Source organism: Prionailurus bengalensis, chromosome B1 (assembly GCF_016509475.1).
Source record: "Prionailurus bengalensis isolate Pbe53 chromosome B1, Fcat_Pben_1.1_paternal_pri, whole genome shotgun sequence".
NCBI classification, from domain to species: Eukaryota; Metazoa; Chordata; class Mammalia; order Carnivora; family Felidae; genus Prionailurus; species Prionailurus bengalensis.
The window spans coordinates 150,691,350-150,710,293 of NC_057344.1; the positions used below are offsets into that span (position 1 = coordinate 150,691,350).

Here is an 18,944-nt window from a genome sequence, read left to right on the forward strand (position 1 = left end):
CAAACTGGTCTAATCCAAAATCAGATTGTACAATCTCAAAAATCACTATACAATTTGATATGTTTATATGTGTACCTATGATTATACCTATTGTTCATTTTGTTTTTCCATGAACACAGAAAACCTGATACTAAGCCATTTAAAAAGTCATTTAAAAAATGTGCTAAATAAAAACATTAGCAATAGATTGGCTACATTAAGTGTAGTTGAGTTTACTTTAAATCTACCAAACTTTAGAAAACTCAATGAAAACTTAGATCATTTTAATAAAATATATATACAATTATGTGCATTTGAATATACATAAATACACAAATGAAAAATAGGTAACTATGTAAGTTTCTAACAACAATAAAGAATAATATATAAATAAAATAATTTCATACTCAACGGATATGATGAATTCATTAAAAGGGTTTAAAATCTATGAATTTATACATTGTATCTGTCCTCACTGTATGCAAAAAGTCACAGAGTTGTATTTACTCATCGACTATCACATCACAGAGCTCTACATGTGAGAAAGTCTATTGAGGAATATAAAATACTAACTACTAATCATGCTTGTTGTATTAAAGTGGTAAGCTTATTAATTACATTTTTCCATTATTTTTAAACTATCTATAACAATGTAACATTGTTTTGGTAATCAAAATACAGTTTGAAATGCATTTGGCTGAAACATTTTTATTTTAATTTTGTAAAGAAATTTCTCTAATTTTTCAAAAATTGGCCCTTATAAGGAGCTAAAGGTGCATCAAAATATCATTCAAAGGAAAATATAGAAAGATATAAAAACAATGCAAATAATAAAAGAGTGTACAATTTCAGAATACCTCGATCTAATTCCTAAATTGATCCACCTTACGTGAAATACGACACTCAATCAGAACCAAATTTTCCAATCACAAAAGACTCTTCTTTGAAGCCTTGATTTCTACAGATCACAGTCTGAAATATTTTATCTTTTAAATAGCCTGCACTACAAAAAATCAATCTGTGCTCCTTTTTTAACCTAAAATATATATAATTGCCAATTAGTTTTGTTCATGGATTGGTTGGGTTCATATATCATGACCCGGGCTGAAATCAAGAGTCAGATGCTCAGCCAGCTGAGCCACCCAGGCATCCCATGGATTGGTTGGTTTTTATGAGAATGAGATCATCAGAGTTACCATGCCAAATTGATGAAATTTTGAAAATAGTTTATGGATTCTCAACTATCAATTTGAGGATCCATGCCTAAAAACTAGTGCCTTCTGTCAACCTGAATAAAGAGCAGACTTCTCAGTGGAAAGGTGAAAGAGTATTCAAATGGGCTGGGGAGTTAAAAATTAGGCAAATTTTCACTCTGACAATTTTACTTTAAAGCCAAGACATCTGCCTGAGTTTAACATTACAAGGGATGAATTAAAACATACAGTTTCCTTCTCTGCTAGAATATTCCCATCAGCATAAAGTCATGCCATACTATCTCCAATTTAAATCTCAAACTCCACGATTTTCCAATTCCTTCATATGCTCTGAAAAAGCATGGTATCCAAAATGGGTAAAAGAAGGGAAATAAAAGTGTATAATATGTTTTTCAGGTAATTGTAGGCAATTTTTAGGGAATTTTTGGTATATTTCTAGGTAAATTCTGTGATATATTTTGGTTGAGAATGGGCTCTCTTGGATGGTTTGATTACTTTTATATATACATTAACCCCCCAGACCCCTCCAGGTTGTCCTTTCCTAAAGGTTGCAAAAATGCTGTGTTCCTATCTTCATCTACCTTGTTCACCCCTCTCCAAAGAAAGAAATCCTACCACAGGGCCCAAGAATCTGTACAGCTATGTTATCGTGATATAATAATTATTCATTTTAAATCCTTGGGTATTCCAGATTTTGTCAAGTTTACACAAGGAGTGTCTATGTCCACTAGATTACATAAAAAGTATGAAATACAGTTTGGAAAACAGGATAAAGATTTACAAGCTGGAATTCAGAATGTAGTTTAAGGAAAGACTTAAAGGTAAGGGAGCATATCTCAGCTCAGGAACAGACAAGTCTTAGCAGAAAGCCTTAAACCATAACAGATCCTATTTCCATTTTCTTCCCATTTGTCTGTGCTTGTGATACAATGAACTGTCTAAACAGACATGCCGAAGCCAATCAGGTGCTCTGCCTTCTACCAGCTCAAAACAACATGAGACAAAAGTAGGAGGAAAAAGCCATATCTGTCAAAAACATATTCCAAACTCTGCCTGTTGCTTCAATCCTGCTTTACAAATTGCTATTTTAACTTTCATAAACCATGCTTTAAATTATAAATCATTAGCAAAGACTATATGTCTTAATAGAAATTAGACAAGTGGGTATCAACTTATCTTTACAGACACAGCACCCAAAAATAGTGAACTTAAAGTTCAAGTTTTTGCCCACAAAACCCCCAGGCTGCATACCAAAACACTTGCCACACTTGGCCAGACTTTTTCTAATGGTGGTACATGCTGGGAGGTGGGGACATGGCATTACAATACATAGGAGGTAGGCTACAATTAGTCACCTAGGATCATATATTCTCCAACAAATTCTCTCATGTCCATTTTCTTAAAAGAAAAAATTTTTTAACGTTTTTATTTATTTTTGAGACAGAGAGACACAGAGCATGAATGGGGGAGGGAGAAAGAGAGAGGGAGACACAGAATCGGAAGCAGGCTCCAGGCTCTGAGTCATCAGCCCAGAGCCCCACGCGGGGCTCGAACTCGAACTCAGAACTCACGGACTGAGAGATCGTGACCTGAGCTGAAGTCGGACGCTTAACCAACTGAGCCACCCAGGCGCCCCTCTCATGTCCATTTTCAATTTGTCCTCTAGAAGGCACTGCCAAGTTATTTCCTAGAAATTTGTTACTTACCTGATTTTATGCTGCTTCAGCCCCCAACATGGCTATGGTTGATACCCGTAAAATAAGTCATGAATCAACACCTACTATTATAAGGAAACTTAAAGATATTCAATCCAATTCCTTAAATCCAATTTCTCCAACTACAAGGATCCCATTCTCTTGAGCAAAGAAAACGTCAGTTTTTCAAAGTATGCTTTAAGTCTAAATACAGCATATGTTCATGATATGTAAAATAGAAGCACCATTCCAAGTCTAAAGCCATTCATCGGATAACTATCCAAAATGACTGAAAATAAGATTGACTTTGGGAAAGTTTACACATGGATGACTAACTCAGCAGAAAGAAAATGGCAGATTCTATTGAATACTTATAGTATCCATTTGCCAGAGATATGAACAAGTGTTTCAGTGATTAATAAAAGGATAAGTAACCTCAAGCTTTAAGGAATTATATTAAAAACAGCCATTGAACATATTTTTTCTAACCTAGACAAATTTTTACCCAGACAATCTTACTTCTTAGCCAGGATATCTGCCTGAGTTTAATATTACAAAGAATGAATTAAAGCTTACCATTTGTTTCTCTGCTGGAATACTCCCATACGATTTCCAGTTTAAAAAACAAAAAACAAAAAAATCCTTCCTAGACCTACATTCCCTCTCCAGCTAGTGCTTTATTTCTCATTTCCTCCCTTCAACAGCAAAACTCTGCCAAAGGTTTGTCTAGACACACTGCCTCCATTTCTATTTCCTTCTTCACTACTTTTCTTTTTTTAATTTTTTATTGTGAAATATATTGCATAAAGACTAATTTTTAAAATGAACCTCAAGGCAGTCATCATTTATTAAGAAAAATAGCATCACCAGTATTTTTGAAGACTGTGGCCCCTCCCCAACTGCATCCTGTCTACTGACTGTGTTCTCCCGACCTGGCCCAACCTGTTATCTGGCATGTTATCTAAATGTCCTTGATTTTCTTTGTGATTTTACTGCTCATAGATAGATCCCCAAATAACATATAATTTAGTTCTACCTACATTTAAATTAATATAAATGGAATCAAAATTATGTTTTAATAAAGTAGGTAGTAATAATTTATTCATTCACAAGCGATATGATATTCCATTGTAAGAATATATTCTAACTTACATAGTCACCCTTATGGTATTTTGCCATTACAAATACTGTAGCTTTAAACATTCTCAAATGAATCCTGTGGTACAAGTGTTCAAGAGTTTCTCCTGAAAATGGCTTTTCTGGGTCATAGAGTGTGTGCATATTTATCTTTAACCTACTCTCTCTTGTCCCACTGCAAAAAGTTTCTCTTCCCTATGGCTCTGAAATAGCGCATGTCCAGATCTTCAGAGATTGTCTGCATTGCAAAATCCAATGGTCAGGTCTCAACACTCATTTTTACTTAATAGCTCCAGAATAGATCATTCCTTCCTTGAAACACGATCTTCATAAAGCTTCCAAAACACCATTGTCTCCTGAATTTAATCCTATCCCATTGGTCAAACTTTCTGAATTTATGTTATTGGATTATTTTCATTTTCCTATTGCCCAAATTCTGAGTAATTTGAGGTACAATTTCTCTTCTGTAGCTATACCTACTTTCTGTATGATTCCAACTAGTTCCACGGTTTTCACTACTATGTAAGCTTATGGTTTCCAAGGGCAAGTACTGTTCCCTCAAGTCCTCAATCATTCATTGGGAAACCCAAAATGTTCTTTCTTGAAAACAAGTTTTAATTCAATGTGGCAAAATAAGCCATTTTGAATCCTACATATCCATGCACTTTATCTTTAAGTCTTTTATGATATTTATACTCCATAAAGGATACTGCATTCATTCATTCATTCATTATTCATCCATTTAAAAAATACCCACTTTTTCAGTGGCTAATAGTGGCACTGAAACCTTGTGGGGTGCTAGACATACAGAATGGAACTGAAAGGACTTGACCCTGCTTTCATGTTTATTGGTAAGACAGGCACTAAAAAATTTAAACAAGCAAGTACCTAACTAATTATAGTTGTGGTAAGTACTACAGAAAAAAGCTTGGGGGTGGCTTTTATTAATTAAGATAAATTGAAGCAATTTTCATTGAACATATTTATTCTATGGAAATCTCAACAGAGCAAAAGGTAGTCTTTGTTGAAAATCACAAACTTTCTGGCCAGGAGGCAACCTTTATAGTGATTGATATGAAAATATGTGGTCTCATTTTTACTTTTTTAATAGGATGATATTAAAATAAGTATTGTAATAGAGGAAACTAGCCATTTATGGAAGGTTTCTCTAAGGGAGTATTATTTAATCAGAAACTTAAGTGCAGGCATGAAACAGATTATGCTAGTCATTAAACACCATAAAAGGGAGTTGGGATTATATCTTGATAGAAATGTAAAACTGTTAAAGGTTTGGTGAGGGCAGAGATACTACTATGCTAGGATTTTTAAAAGACCATTCTGGCTGTCTGCAGGGAATGATCCTTGGGGAAAGGAGAGACACCCATTGATGAAGGAAGACCAGTTGGAGGCTAGTGCAGTATTTCAGAAAAAAAAAATGAAGATGGAATGGACAAATGTGGTGGGAGTGCCGATAAAACTGGAGACAGACATAAGAAGCAGAAAGGATGGGCACTGGCACTTGACTGGGGATGAGAGAGGTGTTGAGGATGAGCACTGGGTGTTGTATGGAAACCAATTTGACAATAAATTATATAAAAAATAAAAATAAATAAAAAACATGAAAAGGCAAATTTGAAAAAAAAAAGAGAGAGAGAGGTGTTGAGTAGGACTTTCAGTTTTTCTACATGAGTAACTTGAGAGATATTGGTATCATTTACTGAAAAAGAAATGCCAACAATGGGCTGTTTGATGGGGCAGAAACAGGTTACAAGTGCTAGAAGGGAGAAGACAATAAATTCAGCTTTAGAAATGCTGAGTTCTAGACACCAAGTGAGAATATGTAAAGGATGTAGTTGAAGACTTTGGCTTGAAAATCATGTGTAGATCAGTGTTTCTCAGAGTGTATAATATTTCAGAGTGTATAATCTCCATCTGAATCCCCTAAGGCAATTAAGTGTTATATTTGAGAGATGAATCACTAAATTCTACTCCTGAAATCATTATTATACTATACGTTAACTAACTTGGATTTAAATAAAATTTAAAAATTAAAAAAAACAATGAAGGTTTCTGAGTAGCAAGACCAGACCCACTGAAACAGTTTACCTAGAGATTGGATACAGGAATCTTTTGTTTTTCCAAGCTTTTCAGTTGATTCTCATGCACACAAACACTTGAGAGCTGTTGGTTTAGATGGTAATTGAAGCTGATTGCATGAGATCAGCTAGAGAGAAAAGAGAACACCCAGACAGAGCATGAAGAAACATAAGACACCTAAGGCTGAATACAGGAGAAGCAGCCAACAAGACATTTAAGAGGAGGAACCAGAAAGCTAGAGTGTGAAATCATGGGAGAAAAAAAAAGACAGTGTTTCAACAAAAAAAGGAACTGTCAATAGTGCCAAACGCTGTTACCAGATATGTCCTAGCCTTCCTCAGAAAGACAGGACTGCCTCGTGGCAAAGACAATTCTTTGGCCATTTTTAAGATGTCCCCAATGCCTAGCAGAAGGGCATTGTAAGTATTCAATAGCTATTGATTTTCCTAACGTTTATTTAATAAACACTGTTAATAGAGTGCCTACCATGTCCTGGGTTGCAAAAAAAAAACAATAAAATAACAAAGAAGGGGCACTGACAAAGTCAAGAGGCTTCATAGCAGCACTTAAACTCTCTGTAGATCAGTTTATTCTTTTGCATAACGGGAAGTCGGAGTGGTTATTCCTGAAATTCTCTTCCATTGTTAACATTATGTGATTATACAGAATGTTACCACTCTTGAGAAGTGCCATAATAAAAAAAATATATTATTTGCAGCTAAAGCTGGGTTCTACCTAAAAGAAGAATGTAGAATTTACCATTTATTGAACACAGACCAGAGTTCTAAATACTTTTACAAATAGTATCCCATTTAATCTCACAGCCCTCCTTGGCATGTGATTGTCTTCATTTTATAAATGAGGAAAAACTAAAGCCCAGAGAGGTTTTATCACTTGCCAGCCATCAGCTGGTCTGTCTGATTACAAAAGTCATATCACTATTGTACGATATTATCTTACATTGTCTTTTTTTTTAATGTTTATTTATTTTTGAGACAGAGACAGAGTGCGAGCAGGAGAGGGGCAGAGAGAGAGGGAGACACAGAATCCGAAGCAGGCTCCAGGCTCTGAGCTGTCAGCACATAGCTCGATGCGGGGCTCAAACCCACGAACTGTGAGATCATGACCTGAGCTGAAGTCGGACGTTCAACCGACTGAGCCACCCAGGCGCCCCTATCTTACATTATCTTATATTACTTGTGTAGCAATTAAAAATACAGGCTTCTGGACAGGGCTAGTGCTTCACTGAATACTTATATAAAAATAGAAGAAACCCAGTAAATGGATGCATTGGTTCAGGAGACAGAAAAGAACCCCTATGTGTGTGGCTCTTCATGCCCATGTTAGGAGCCATGTTCACAGAGTAAACAGGGCCTCATCCCTGTACAGCTCCACTTAAACAACAGACCATTAAAAACTTTGAGAGATACAGTGGAGAATTAATTACAAGCAGTGCCTGCCCTCATTTATTTGATTGACCAAGCACCAACACAGGGCCCAATGCCAGATGTAATTCTAGCTGTGTTAACAAATGTTTAACTCATTTAACTCATTTATCCTCACAACAGTCTGGAGGTACTACTGGTATCTTCAGTTTGCAGATAAGGACATTAAGGAGAAATTAGGTGAGTTCCCAGGTTCATATAGTAAGCAAATGGCAGAAGTGGAATTTGTACCCAGTTTGTCCACCTTCAGAACCTTTGTTCTTAACTGCTGCCTCTCATGGTGCTTACCATCTATTAGGAAGCAGGGATATGAAGATGGGGAGATGGATGGGACCTTGTAAGCAGACAGACTTTCTTAAGAAATAGTGTTTGCAAAAACAGCGTGGGCAGTAAAGGTAAGAAAACCTACTAATAAAGTGGTCATGGAAATTTAGAAGGAGCCACCCTTGTAAAGGAGGAAAGAACAGTGTGAAGGTAACAAGTAAATTCACTGATTGTTTGTTCAATGACAAAAGAGAAAACTGGAGTCCAGAGGAGTGATTTGCCTCACGTCAAGCAGTTTTTCTGACCACTTCAACAATGTTCTACCCCCACTATACATATTGTTTCCCAACATAAACCATATGTCTGAATTTTTCCTACGCTCCAAGGGACATATTCTATTGTGTAGGCCTCAAAAATATTAGGATCAGTGACCTTGGAATTCTGTTCATTTCATTATGACATAAAACCATCATGGGAAAATAATACTGAGAATCTCAATTCTTTCCTCTGCTTCTGTAGACAAACTGGGCAATAACCCACTAGAATTAAATTCAGGGGGCGCCTGGGTGGCTCAGTTGCTTAAGCATCCAACTTCAGCTCAGGTCATGATCTCATAGTTCATGGGTTCGAGCCCCACATCAGGCTCTGTGCTGACCGCTCAGAGTCTGGAGCCTGCTTTGGATTCTGTATCTCCCTCTCTCTCTGCCCCTCCCTTGTTCGCGTTCTGTTTCTCTCTCTCTCTCTCTCTCTCTCTCTCTCTCTCTCTCAAAAATAAATAAACATTATAAAAAACTTTAAGAAGTACTAAACAGCTCCAACTACAATGAAATTCAACAGCTACGTGGTAGTCTCTCAAGTATCCAAAACGGAGAGAGAGGCACAGCAAGAAGCCTCCTTGTATATTTAAATATGAATAAGCGTGTCTTCTAAGCTGGGAGGGCAATAGTTCCCATGCTCTCCTGCAGAAACACTTAATGCCTTGGGCAAGTTAGAACTCACAGAGCAGCATTTTCTTAACTGAGTGCTGGGAACATTGTGATCCTCAAAATGTTAGGTATTTCAGGAATAAATACTTCTGTGCTCAAATAAGCTTGGGAAAACTCTAATATCTAGTCAGCTTAGGGTGCATATGGGAAGAAAGAATCAGCAGAATTAGGGAATGTGCAAAGAACAAATGGGTTTTGTCACATCTCAGCTTGAATTTAAATATAAGCTATTTTTTCTGGGATTTCTTGGCCTTTTTTCCCCACCCTGACATATGATAGTAATATGTGTGACACACCCCCAGGGATCTAACCAGGCTTATAAGCAATTCACCATGCACTACTTGTAACTCCACCCAAAAATATAAGAAAACACAAATCAGTAAGAGGAATGTTATGCCAGAATTATCAACTCTAAATTGTGTAAGAAGTAAATTATTTCAAAACTCTGATGCTTTAACTATTATTTGTAACAAATCACTTGCTATCAACAATAATACACCACTGTATTCCAATACTTCACTGAGAATTGCATGGCAATGGCATTGAAACTTGAACTGAATTGGGGCGCCTGGGTGGCTCAGTTGGTTGAGCGACTGACTTCGGCTCAGGTCTTGATCTCATGGTTCGTGAGTTCAGGCCTTGCATTGGGCTCTGTGCTGGCAGCTCAGAGCCTGGAGCCTGCTTCTGATTCTGTGTCTCCCTCTCTCTCTGCCCCTCCCCCACATGCTTTCTGTCTCTCTTGGCCTCTCAAAAATAAAGAAAACTAATAAAAATTTTTTTTTAAAAAAAAGAAACTTGAACTGAATGGATTATTGAAAACTTTTCTGCTTCTGTGAGTTTAAGCCACTCTGTCAATTATTCTCTGACAGTTTGGTAATTTTGTTATTGCAATAAGTTAATAATCAATAAAATATTGATTTAATTTTTAACAGCTTTATTGAGATGTAATTCCAGAACATAAATATCACCTGTTTAAGTGTATGATTCAGTGGTTACTGGCATATTTATGGAGTTGTACAACCAACACCAAAATCCAATTTCGGAACATTTTCATCACTGCAACACATACATTTAAGTTTAAATTTTTTAAACTACTCATTTCCCAAAGAGCACTTTGACAATAAAATATCACATATTTATACTGCCATATTTCCTTGTAGTTTTCAGAAAGTTGGCAAATAATGTTGGTGCCAATAAAGGTTACAGATCTTCAGCCAAAAATAAGGAAAAAAAGGAAAGGAAAAGAAGGGAAAGAAGAGAATGAAGGCAGAAAATAAAACTTGTTTATTGAAAACTCAAACCAGATAGGTAAAAAAATTCTATTTGGAGGAAAATAGACAAGGAAACAAATCTTCAACTAAATAATTGTTTCTTGCTTAGGACCTGCTCTAGGTTCAATAGCTCTGTCAATAATTACACTTTCTAGAACTCAGAAGGAATACTAACATTGAACAGCAGTGCCCTCTATAGTACACTAGGTTCTCCCTAACATTAATTATCAAGGAGATAGGTAACCTGGGTCAGGAATTTCTCTGTCATGACTGTTGGTGAAACACCAGGCGTATATTCTTCTTTAATGATTGAATCAACAAAACATTGCTCCCATAACTTTGTGGATTTGATGATTTCTAGAGAAATACACTTAAAATGTCAGCATCATGAAGTGTGAGAAGAAATATTTCCATCTGTTCTGTTGTTTTCAAATCACCTAGGTAGCTCACCTTTATACACCACGCTACCATCTACCATAATGCCACTGTGCCCATTTGCACACTGAGAAGGCTCCATAATCTCAGTGATGGAAGCAAGAACCCACCCTTTGGGCAACTGTAGAGTTCCAGCAAAGATTACTTTCCTTATAAAAGCGAGTGTATATTAAGCATAGCAGGGCAGTAAACAGAATATGCCTCCAAGTCCTTAACTGACTCTCTAAGTCAGGAGTCTTCAGACATCTTCTATTAATAATTACACAAGACTGATTCTACAGTGTAAATCTCCTAACTGCATGTCTTTTTCCATATTCCCCTTAGAAATATTTTACAATGAGAGAATTGAACACTATGCTCAGAAGTTTAAGGTCAATTAAAGGAATCTTTCATATCTCAAATCTTCTATTTCAAAAACATGGCTGATGTTAGAACAAAGGAAATCTCACAAAAGAAGAAATAATTTTTAATTACAAAAATTTAAATGCCTGCCTTACTTATTACAGAAACATAAAGTGAACACTATTAACAAAACTGAAAATATTACAAAATTGAAACTATTTTTCAACTTAGCAGGGTCCAAATAAATTAAGATTTAATACACTATGATAAAGTATAATTTACAATATTTTCTTTCTCTAGTAGTTGTTTAATGCAGCCTCAATCACTAGGACCCAGTGAAATTTTTCTAAATCAGTTAATAATTGTGATAACTTATCTTGAAATACATTTCAATGCTATAATAAAAATAATAAAATGAAAAAAGAATGCCCATGGACTTCCAGTATATGAAAATGAATCCTTCAAGTTTAAGACCAGTTAGACAAAGTATGAATAGAGCACCATTAGGAAAGGCATTTATTTTTTTCCCTCAACAGTAAAGGTAGATTTTTCCTCTTGGGGCCACACTCTCTCATGGGATTCATTCTATGACCTCAATTTATTTAAAAGAGGCTCAGTTCCAGAGTATACAGCCTGAGTCCTAAGAAAGAAAAAACTTAACAAGCCAGTGAAGGAATTGAGACCACACTCTTAGCTTTATTGGCAGCAGGGTCTTACAAACCATCAACTCCCAACTCCACGACTTCAAACACACACACACACACACACACACACACACACACACACACACACACACACACATCTACCTATTAGTCATTTGTTCATATGAACTTGCAAATTTGGTGAGAAGAATTTGAATCCCGGATTGACTTTCCCTACAAATAACAGATTCCAGGACTTCAACACATCATTTCAGGTCTGCTATATACAGTTGTGAAGTTTGTGCAATGCACTAAATTGCATGGCTCGGGGGAAGATTGGAAGCTGAGATGGAGGCTGTGCTCCCTGGCAAGCTGTCTGTCCCAGAGTGTTGCTGCATGCAGCCCAAGGAGCAGCTTTCATAATTGTCTCTGTGTCCCAGAAAAGCTGCCTTTTCCTAATTCTCATCAAAGTATTACATAAGTTAGCTCAGGTCCTCCACCACTTGCCCAGCCTCTGTAGCCTCAGGAAGCATAAAGTGATTTATATCTCCAAGGAATATAAACTTATTTCAATGCTACCCAAGAGAAAAATAAATTGGCAAGTAAATCATTGATTTAAAAGAAAGTCACGTAGTGCATTCCAGAGGTACACAGACATAAAGTGGTGTGGGTTTGTGATTCAAGGATAAGATTCTTATCTTCCAAATTAACCTCGAGTTTTCAGAATGCACCATGGTTTAATGAAATAAATATATTCAAGAAGTCTTAAAACTGTGTCAATGACTCTGCCATCATCTCTTTCTTGCACCTAAGTTTATCAAGAACAGAAAAATTAAGAAAGAAAGAAAGAAAGAAAGAAAGAAAGAAAGAAAGAAAGAAAGAAAGAAAAATGTTGGACTAGATCAGTGAAAATTTACTGGAAATAGGAGCAGGGGATCCTTTTCTCCCATCCCAAATTCAAACAGAAAAGCTATTCCATTTAATCTGTTTTCCATTATTGAACTTGCAAGCAAGACCTTGTTTGAACAAAGTGTTTCTCAACCTAAAAAAATTAAAACGTTGAATTAGATGTCTACTGCCTGCCTAGTGGAACCATTTCAGAGTCTTCATAACTCCAATGCATAATGTAGATACACACACATATATATTCAAATATACGTGTTTGTATATCCTATAACACAAAGTCTATAGAAATATTTTGAACTTTCCATTTCTTAGCATCAGCAATAAGGTAGGGGATAGAAATGGATAACAACAACATGATAATTAACATAAAAATCTCCTCCCATCTGATGTGGACATTTGCAGTTTGAGCTTGACAGACCTGGATTCACATTCCAGCTCTGTCATTTACTAGCTGAGTAAGTAAGCCTCTATTTCATCATCTGTAAACTAGGGTTATTTACAAGGATTAAATTCAATGATGTAGAAAAAGTCAATACAGTGCCAGGTACATGGTAAGCACTCATTAGATGGCAGAGATTATTCTCCAATCTACATTTTGTCAGTATTTAAAATAAAAATGCACATCACACAATCCTATATGAAGTCCTTCCAAACTATAAATTATTTTTAAATCCTTCTTTGCAGTGTCACTCACCATTTTTTTCCATAAACAAACCTGATGCCGACTCTGGGATGGGTATTATGCTAGGGATGGGGCATGTCCTGACAGACAAGATGCAGGTCTACTTTTCATGAGATACAGCCTGGAGGTGGGTGCAGGGAAGAACGTTGTTTCCCACATGAAGGGATAAGGACTAGAAGAGGGAAATTCATTGGACATTATGAGATCAGATGAGGGGAAGCTAGGGGAGAAAAAGGCATCTACCTGGAGGGAAAATAAAGATGGTTAAATTATCTTCAGAATAAAAGGGGAATCTGCCAGGAAGTTGAGGTATCACATTTTCTAGACAAAGGGTCATCACACTGACGTGGCTGTCCCATTTGGTCTGGCTGGGGTTAAGCGGGCACATGAGGATACGACAGAAGATGAAGCTGCAGAGGTGACTATGAAGAGCTTTCAATGCCACGTGGAAGGTTTGGATGCCATCCTGAGGAGCTTGACAAGCTATAGATAATTTTTCAAATGAGATAGGGGAGGGGGAGAAAGTCAGAACCTAAGATTTAAACTCAAAAAGTCCCTGGAAGGATTTTAAAGGGTTGATTAGAAAGAAACAAAAATCCTGAATTCAGTCTAGAGCCCTTCCTTTCCCATATCTCATAAATGAATCATCAGCAAATCCTCTAGGATCTAAATTAAAAATATGTCCAAACTCTGACATTTCTCTTACCACCTCCACTGCTCCCATGCTTGTCTCAACTAGTATCATGTCCCACCTCAACTACTGAATAACAAGTTATCTGCCCTCCATCCTATCACCCAGAGTGATCCTATTAAAGAAATAGATCTGGGGCGCCTGGGTGGCGCAGTCGGTTAAGCGTCCGACTTCAGCCAGGTCACGATCTCGCGGTCTGTGACTTCGAGCCCCGCGTCAGGCTCTGGGCTGATGGCTCAGAGCCTAGAGACTGTTTCTGACTCTGTGTCTCCCTCTCTCTCTGCCCCTCCCCCGTTCATGCTCTGTCTCTCTCTGTCCCAAAAATAAATAAAAAACGTTGGAAAAAAAAAAAAGAAATAGATCTGACCTCACTCCTTTGCTCAAAACATCAAAGACTTTTTATTTGACTCAGAAGGCAGACCCAAGCCCTTACATGAAAAGCCCTAAAAGATCTGCCCCACCGCTGACTCCTACTCTTACCTTATTTCCCTCTTATGCCCTCTACCTCTACCTTGCTCATTCCACCCCAGTCCAGCTGCCCCCCTTGCTCTTCTTCAGATTTACCAGGTGAGCTCCTGGCTCAGAGCCTGCTGTTCCCTCCGCCAAAATCATTCTTCTCCTGGTTTCTTCTTGCATTAACTAATTAATGATTGAGTAGTTAATGGAAGAAGGGAGACCAGTTAAGAGGCATTTCAAGCAATATAAGTCAGGTGATAACAGTCAAAATTAAGAACAAAATGGATTAAAATAGGAAAAAAAATTTAGGTATAAGATAAGCACTGTTTGGTGATCTCTTGAATGTGGAAAGTGACTAAGAGGGAACAGGTGCAGCTAATTCCTAGGTCTCCAACTTAGAATACAAGGTAGATAGCAGTGACATTCACCAATTTTAGAAACAGTGCAGAGTAAGTGTAGTGCTGGGGAGAAAATTCAGTTTTGAACTGAACTGTCATATTTAAGGAGGTTTTAAAACATCCATAAGGTGTCTGGTGATAATTGGCAGTAATGGCATGGAGCTCAAAAACAGAGGTCTGGGCTAAAGATCTATCCTAGAAAATATTATCCTATAGAACGTTTGCTAAAACCATGACATAAAGTATGATTACTCAGGAAGAATGCTTCGTAGGAGAAGACAACTGTGGACCAAACCTTTGTTACTAAGATATCTGAAATCTTATTTAAAAGGACACAAAATTGTCTAAAAGTCCTTTATATACATATCATGTGCATCTGAATTTGCAGTTACCCTGTCACTGTTTTCCTCCATTCTTTCAGATAATGGAAATTATTGCCAATGGCTCTATTAATCCACAGCCCTATAATGGTTGTAAGTATGTGTCAATAGCAAAGATTAATTACTACAGTAGTCCTATATAAATTTGATATATTAATGTAAGACTTACTTTCAAATTAAAATTAAATCAACAATTATTTTATTGCACACTTACTAAAGTCCTACCTCTCAGTATATGTTGATCCCCTTTGCTTCCCCCAAGTGAAGTCAGAAGAGACAGAAGTCCCAAAGCTTTCCTATCTCCTGTAGTGTGAGGGAGGAGGTGTATATGAAAGGAAGAGCATGTGCTTTGATTCAAACAAACCTAGTTTCAGTTTTCAGCTCTGCCATTCCTGAGTAATTTTTAGTTATTTACTCTCTGACCCTCAGTTCTCCTATGTTCAAAACAGGGTTCATAATACCTGCTTTACAACTGTGAAGATTGGCAATATACATGTACAATGCCTGACACTTAGACTCTCATGATGAAAGTATGGAATACATTTTCCAACATTAACATAACGTTTTCAAGTCAATAAAAGAGAGCAAAGAGAGGGGGAAGATGGTTAAACATGTTACAACTGAATTATCTGTTTTGCTGTTTAAATGCAAGCACTAAAAATCTCACTAATCAGGAACAAGCTTTGAAAGCAAAGTATTTTGTTGCACAGATTTCCATTGCATTGAGTAAAAATTCAGTGTTTACAAACATGTTTTCTCTACTAGTTTACAAAGTAAATATTGTGCACAATTTAGACTGTGTTGGCATAAGCTTTGTAACCAGCCACATACAGAGAGGTTCAATGACAAGGTTCACTATCAACAAGAAAGATATTTCTTCAGCTGTTTCTACAGGGTGGAACAACCCATTCTTATGCAATTAATTATGGCTTGTGAGATTAGATGACTTGAGCTCCACACCCTTTATTTATTGAGTCATATGTTTCATGGTGCTTTTTAGTCATTGAGTTTAACGTGTTTTCCATGAACTGAAGCAAAGTTGGTGCTAAAGTCATTCCCATGGGAGGCTCATCCAAGCTAAAGAATGCTGACTTGAGCCTTTGGCTTTTCTTTTCAGCCTCCAACCTACTCCTAATCTTTCAGTACTTCTCCCTCCACACTCACAAATCTTAACACATTAGTTCATCTCTGGTTGAGGAGAAGGGTCAATCCATTGGCCCAAAATCCATTAGGTTTTTGGGTTTACCCTTGACTCCAAACCTGTCTCCTTTTGGCTCTGCCACTACTCAGCAGCCACTAACATTTTCTGAAATCACAAATGCCAAACTCTGAATTTGTGATCGCATGTCATTGGTACAGTGACCACCTAAGGTAGAAGATGAGTAAATGGAGTCTCAAAAATCAGCAAATGTCAAAGTGCCAATTTTCTCCAACTTGAAGTTTACCACAGTAGTGGTTTCCAAATACTGGACTCTGGACCAGCATCAGTGACAGTCAGTTTTCACCAGTATAGCAAAATGAACAAAGGAAGAGCAATAGAGTAAACAGGTATCATAAGGCTAAAGCCAAGTTATTTATTTTCTGATAGCCTGAGATTATGTCCTTCCTACTTCTACGTACTTCAGTGTCCTTTCTTTAAATGATAAGGTTTGAGCATGGTTATTTTTTTTTAACATGTTTATTCACCAGAATTGAAGGTTGGCAAGTCTAGGTCTGCCTCCAATAATCTTTTGAAATGTTACTGGTCCCAGAACCACAGAATACAATGTGCAGGTGGTACATTGCAAAAAAGCAGGAAGTGCCCTTCTGTAAGTTTCTGAGTTATGCAGAGCCCAAACAAGATCAGGCAACCCTGCAATGAAACCTAAATGTCTGGGAATCACTGACCCTCAGAGCATTCTTTTCACACTTATACCAGAATGTTGGCAAAACAAATAGCAAAAATGAAAGACTATATTCTGGCTAAATGTAACTGCTTTTCAGCTCTGTTAAGTCTTTTAAATCTGACACATGCTTATAAGTTAACACATGCAACAAATATTTATAAATATCATAAGTATTTATCACCTATTTATGCCAGGCAACCTGCAAAGTGTCTGAAACATAAGCATGCACACTATCTCTTCCCTCCAAAGGCACACAGCCTAGTGGTAACCTATTTAACTAGAAATATATTTCATAACATAACTTCGTTGATCTTCAAACTGTCTTGTGAGGCAGATATTATTAATTCCATTTGTCAGACTAGGAAAGTCTCAGATTAATGACAGTGTGATCTCCAAGCACACAAGGGATAAAACAGAAATTCACACTTAGCCCTTCTGGTTACCTCCCTCGTGCAAGTATATGTGGTTGTGGGTAGGTGAAGAAGATAGCATCTGGACTATATACTCAATATAATGCCATGTACTCTATTAGTACCAATCTTTTGACTCACACTGAAGTTGACAAATTCATGGGGGAAAAATGATAAATCATGCAAATCTGCTGCTGGTACAGTTCTTCATTTCAGGGGCTTGCTTCTCTTTCTGGATCTCAACACTTATCCTCTGTTCACACCCCACTTTTAATAATATGGAGAATATGACAGTGAGGAATGCTACTGTTCCGACTCCCTTCCCCCCACTCCCCACCCAAAATGATTAATCTTCTATACACCACTGGGATGGTGCCCAGTTACGGGAGGTTACTACAGTAAGTGTCCAACATAGGGTCTTAGAAAAACTTACAGCAAAACAGAACAATTAGCTGTTATTCTTGAGAACTTCATCAACTGACAGAAGAAGGGAAAGTAAGTGCAAAGCATAGGTCAGATTAACTTATTTTTCTATCAACTACCAAAATGTCAACAGTTCTGTGCTGAAAGAAATTTGAAAGAAAAATTATTAAGGAGAATGTTAGTTCAGGTTCATTTCCAGGATTATGTTCTGATCAATAATCACTGCAGTTTCCTATAAATAGAACCACATATAGGCTAAAAGACTTGGGGAGGCAATAATGATCATGAGTACTGAAATCATGGCTTCTCTAAGTGAAAGAATTAGTCTTTGATCATTTTCTCTTGTTCTAAGGCCAGCACGGGTACCATCAGCCTCACGATTCCTGAATCCCTATGTAGTGGGTTTCGTTGTTGTGGCAGGAGTGGTAATCCTGGCAGTGACCATAGCTCTACTCATCCACTTTTTAGCCTTTGGTAAGTACTAGAAGACTAAAAGTACCACTTTTTAGACCAAATAACTAAATATACCTTCAGAGGACAAGTCTGTCATTCTTTTATTGCCACTTTTATTTTCTAATATAACCTAATTGAGGGTCTTCTATATCTCTAAATACATGTTTGTGTCTATATATTCCCTCAATCAGTACTTTTCTCTTCTCTGTCACTTTTGGTTTTTTTGTTTTTTTGTTTTTTTTTTAATTTTTTTTTCAACGTTTATTTATTTTTGGGACAGAGAGAGACAGAGCATGAACAGGGGAGGGGCAGAGAGAGAGGGAGACACAGAATCGGAAACAGGCTCCAGGCTCTGAGCCATCAGCCCAGAGCCCGACGCGGGGCTCGAACTCAGGGACCGCGAGATCGTGACCTGGCTGAAGTCGGACGCTTAACCGACTGCGCCACCCAGGCGCCCCTGTTTTTTTTAAATAAACATTATTACCCAGGCAAGAATTACTCTAGCCAAAGGAAAAACGTCTCTTGATTCTTTTCTGACACTAGAATTTGCTTACTGTGTTTTTTCACTTAATATCATGATTTCCTTCTTCATATAATAACCTGATAAAACTGTAGAAGTGAAATATTGCAAAGAACTTTAAGTTTCAACACCTAAAAATTGGATGTACCTAGTTATTTGTTAATTCATGATCTATTTCCTGATAAAACAGTTTTAGTTAAGAGAAGAGTTATGAAAGATAAGGGAAAAAAACAA

General features: G+C 37.1%; 1 protein-coding gene across 1 annotated transcript in view; it reads left to right on the forward strand.

Annotated features, from left to right (window-relative positions):
• Positions 1 to 18,944, forward strand: part of TMPRSS11D (transmembrane serine protease 11D) — a 75,961-nt gene that overhangs the window by 25,709 nt on the left and 31,308 nt on the right. The window contains exons 2-3 of the mRNA XM_043556631.1: positions 15,060 to 15,111; positions 18,086 to 18,211. Coding sequence (XP_043412566.1) covers positions 15,060 to 15,111; positions 18,086 to 18,211 — 178 coding nt within the window. The remainder of the gene's footprint in view (positions 1 to 15,059; positions 15,112 to 18,085; positions 18,212 to 18,944) is intronic.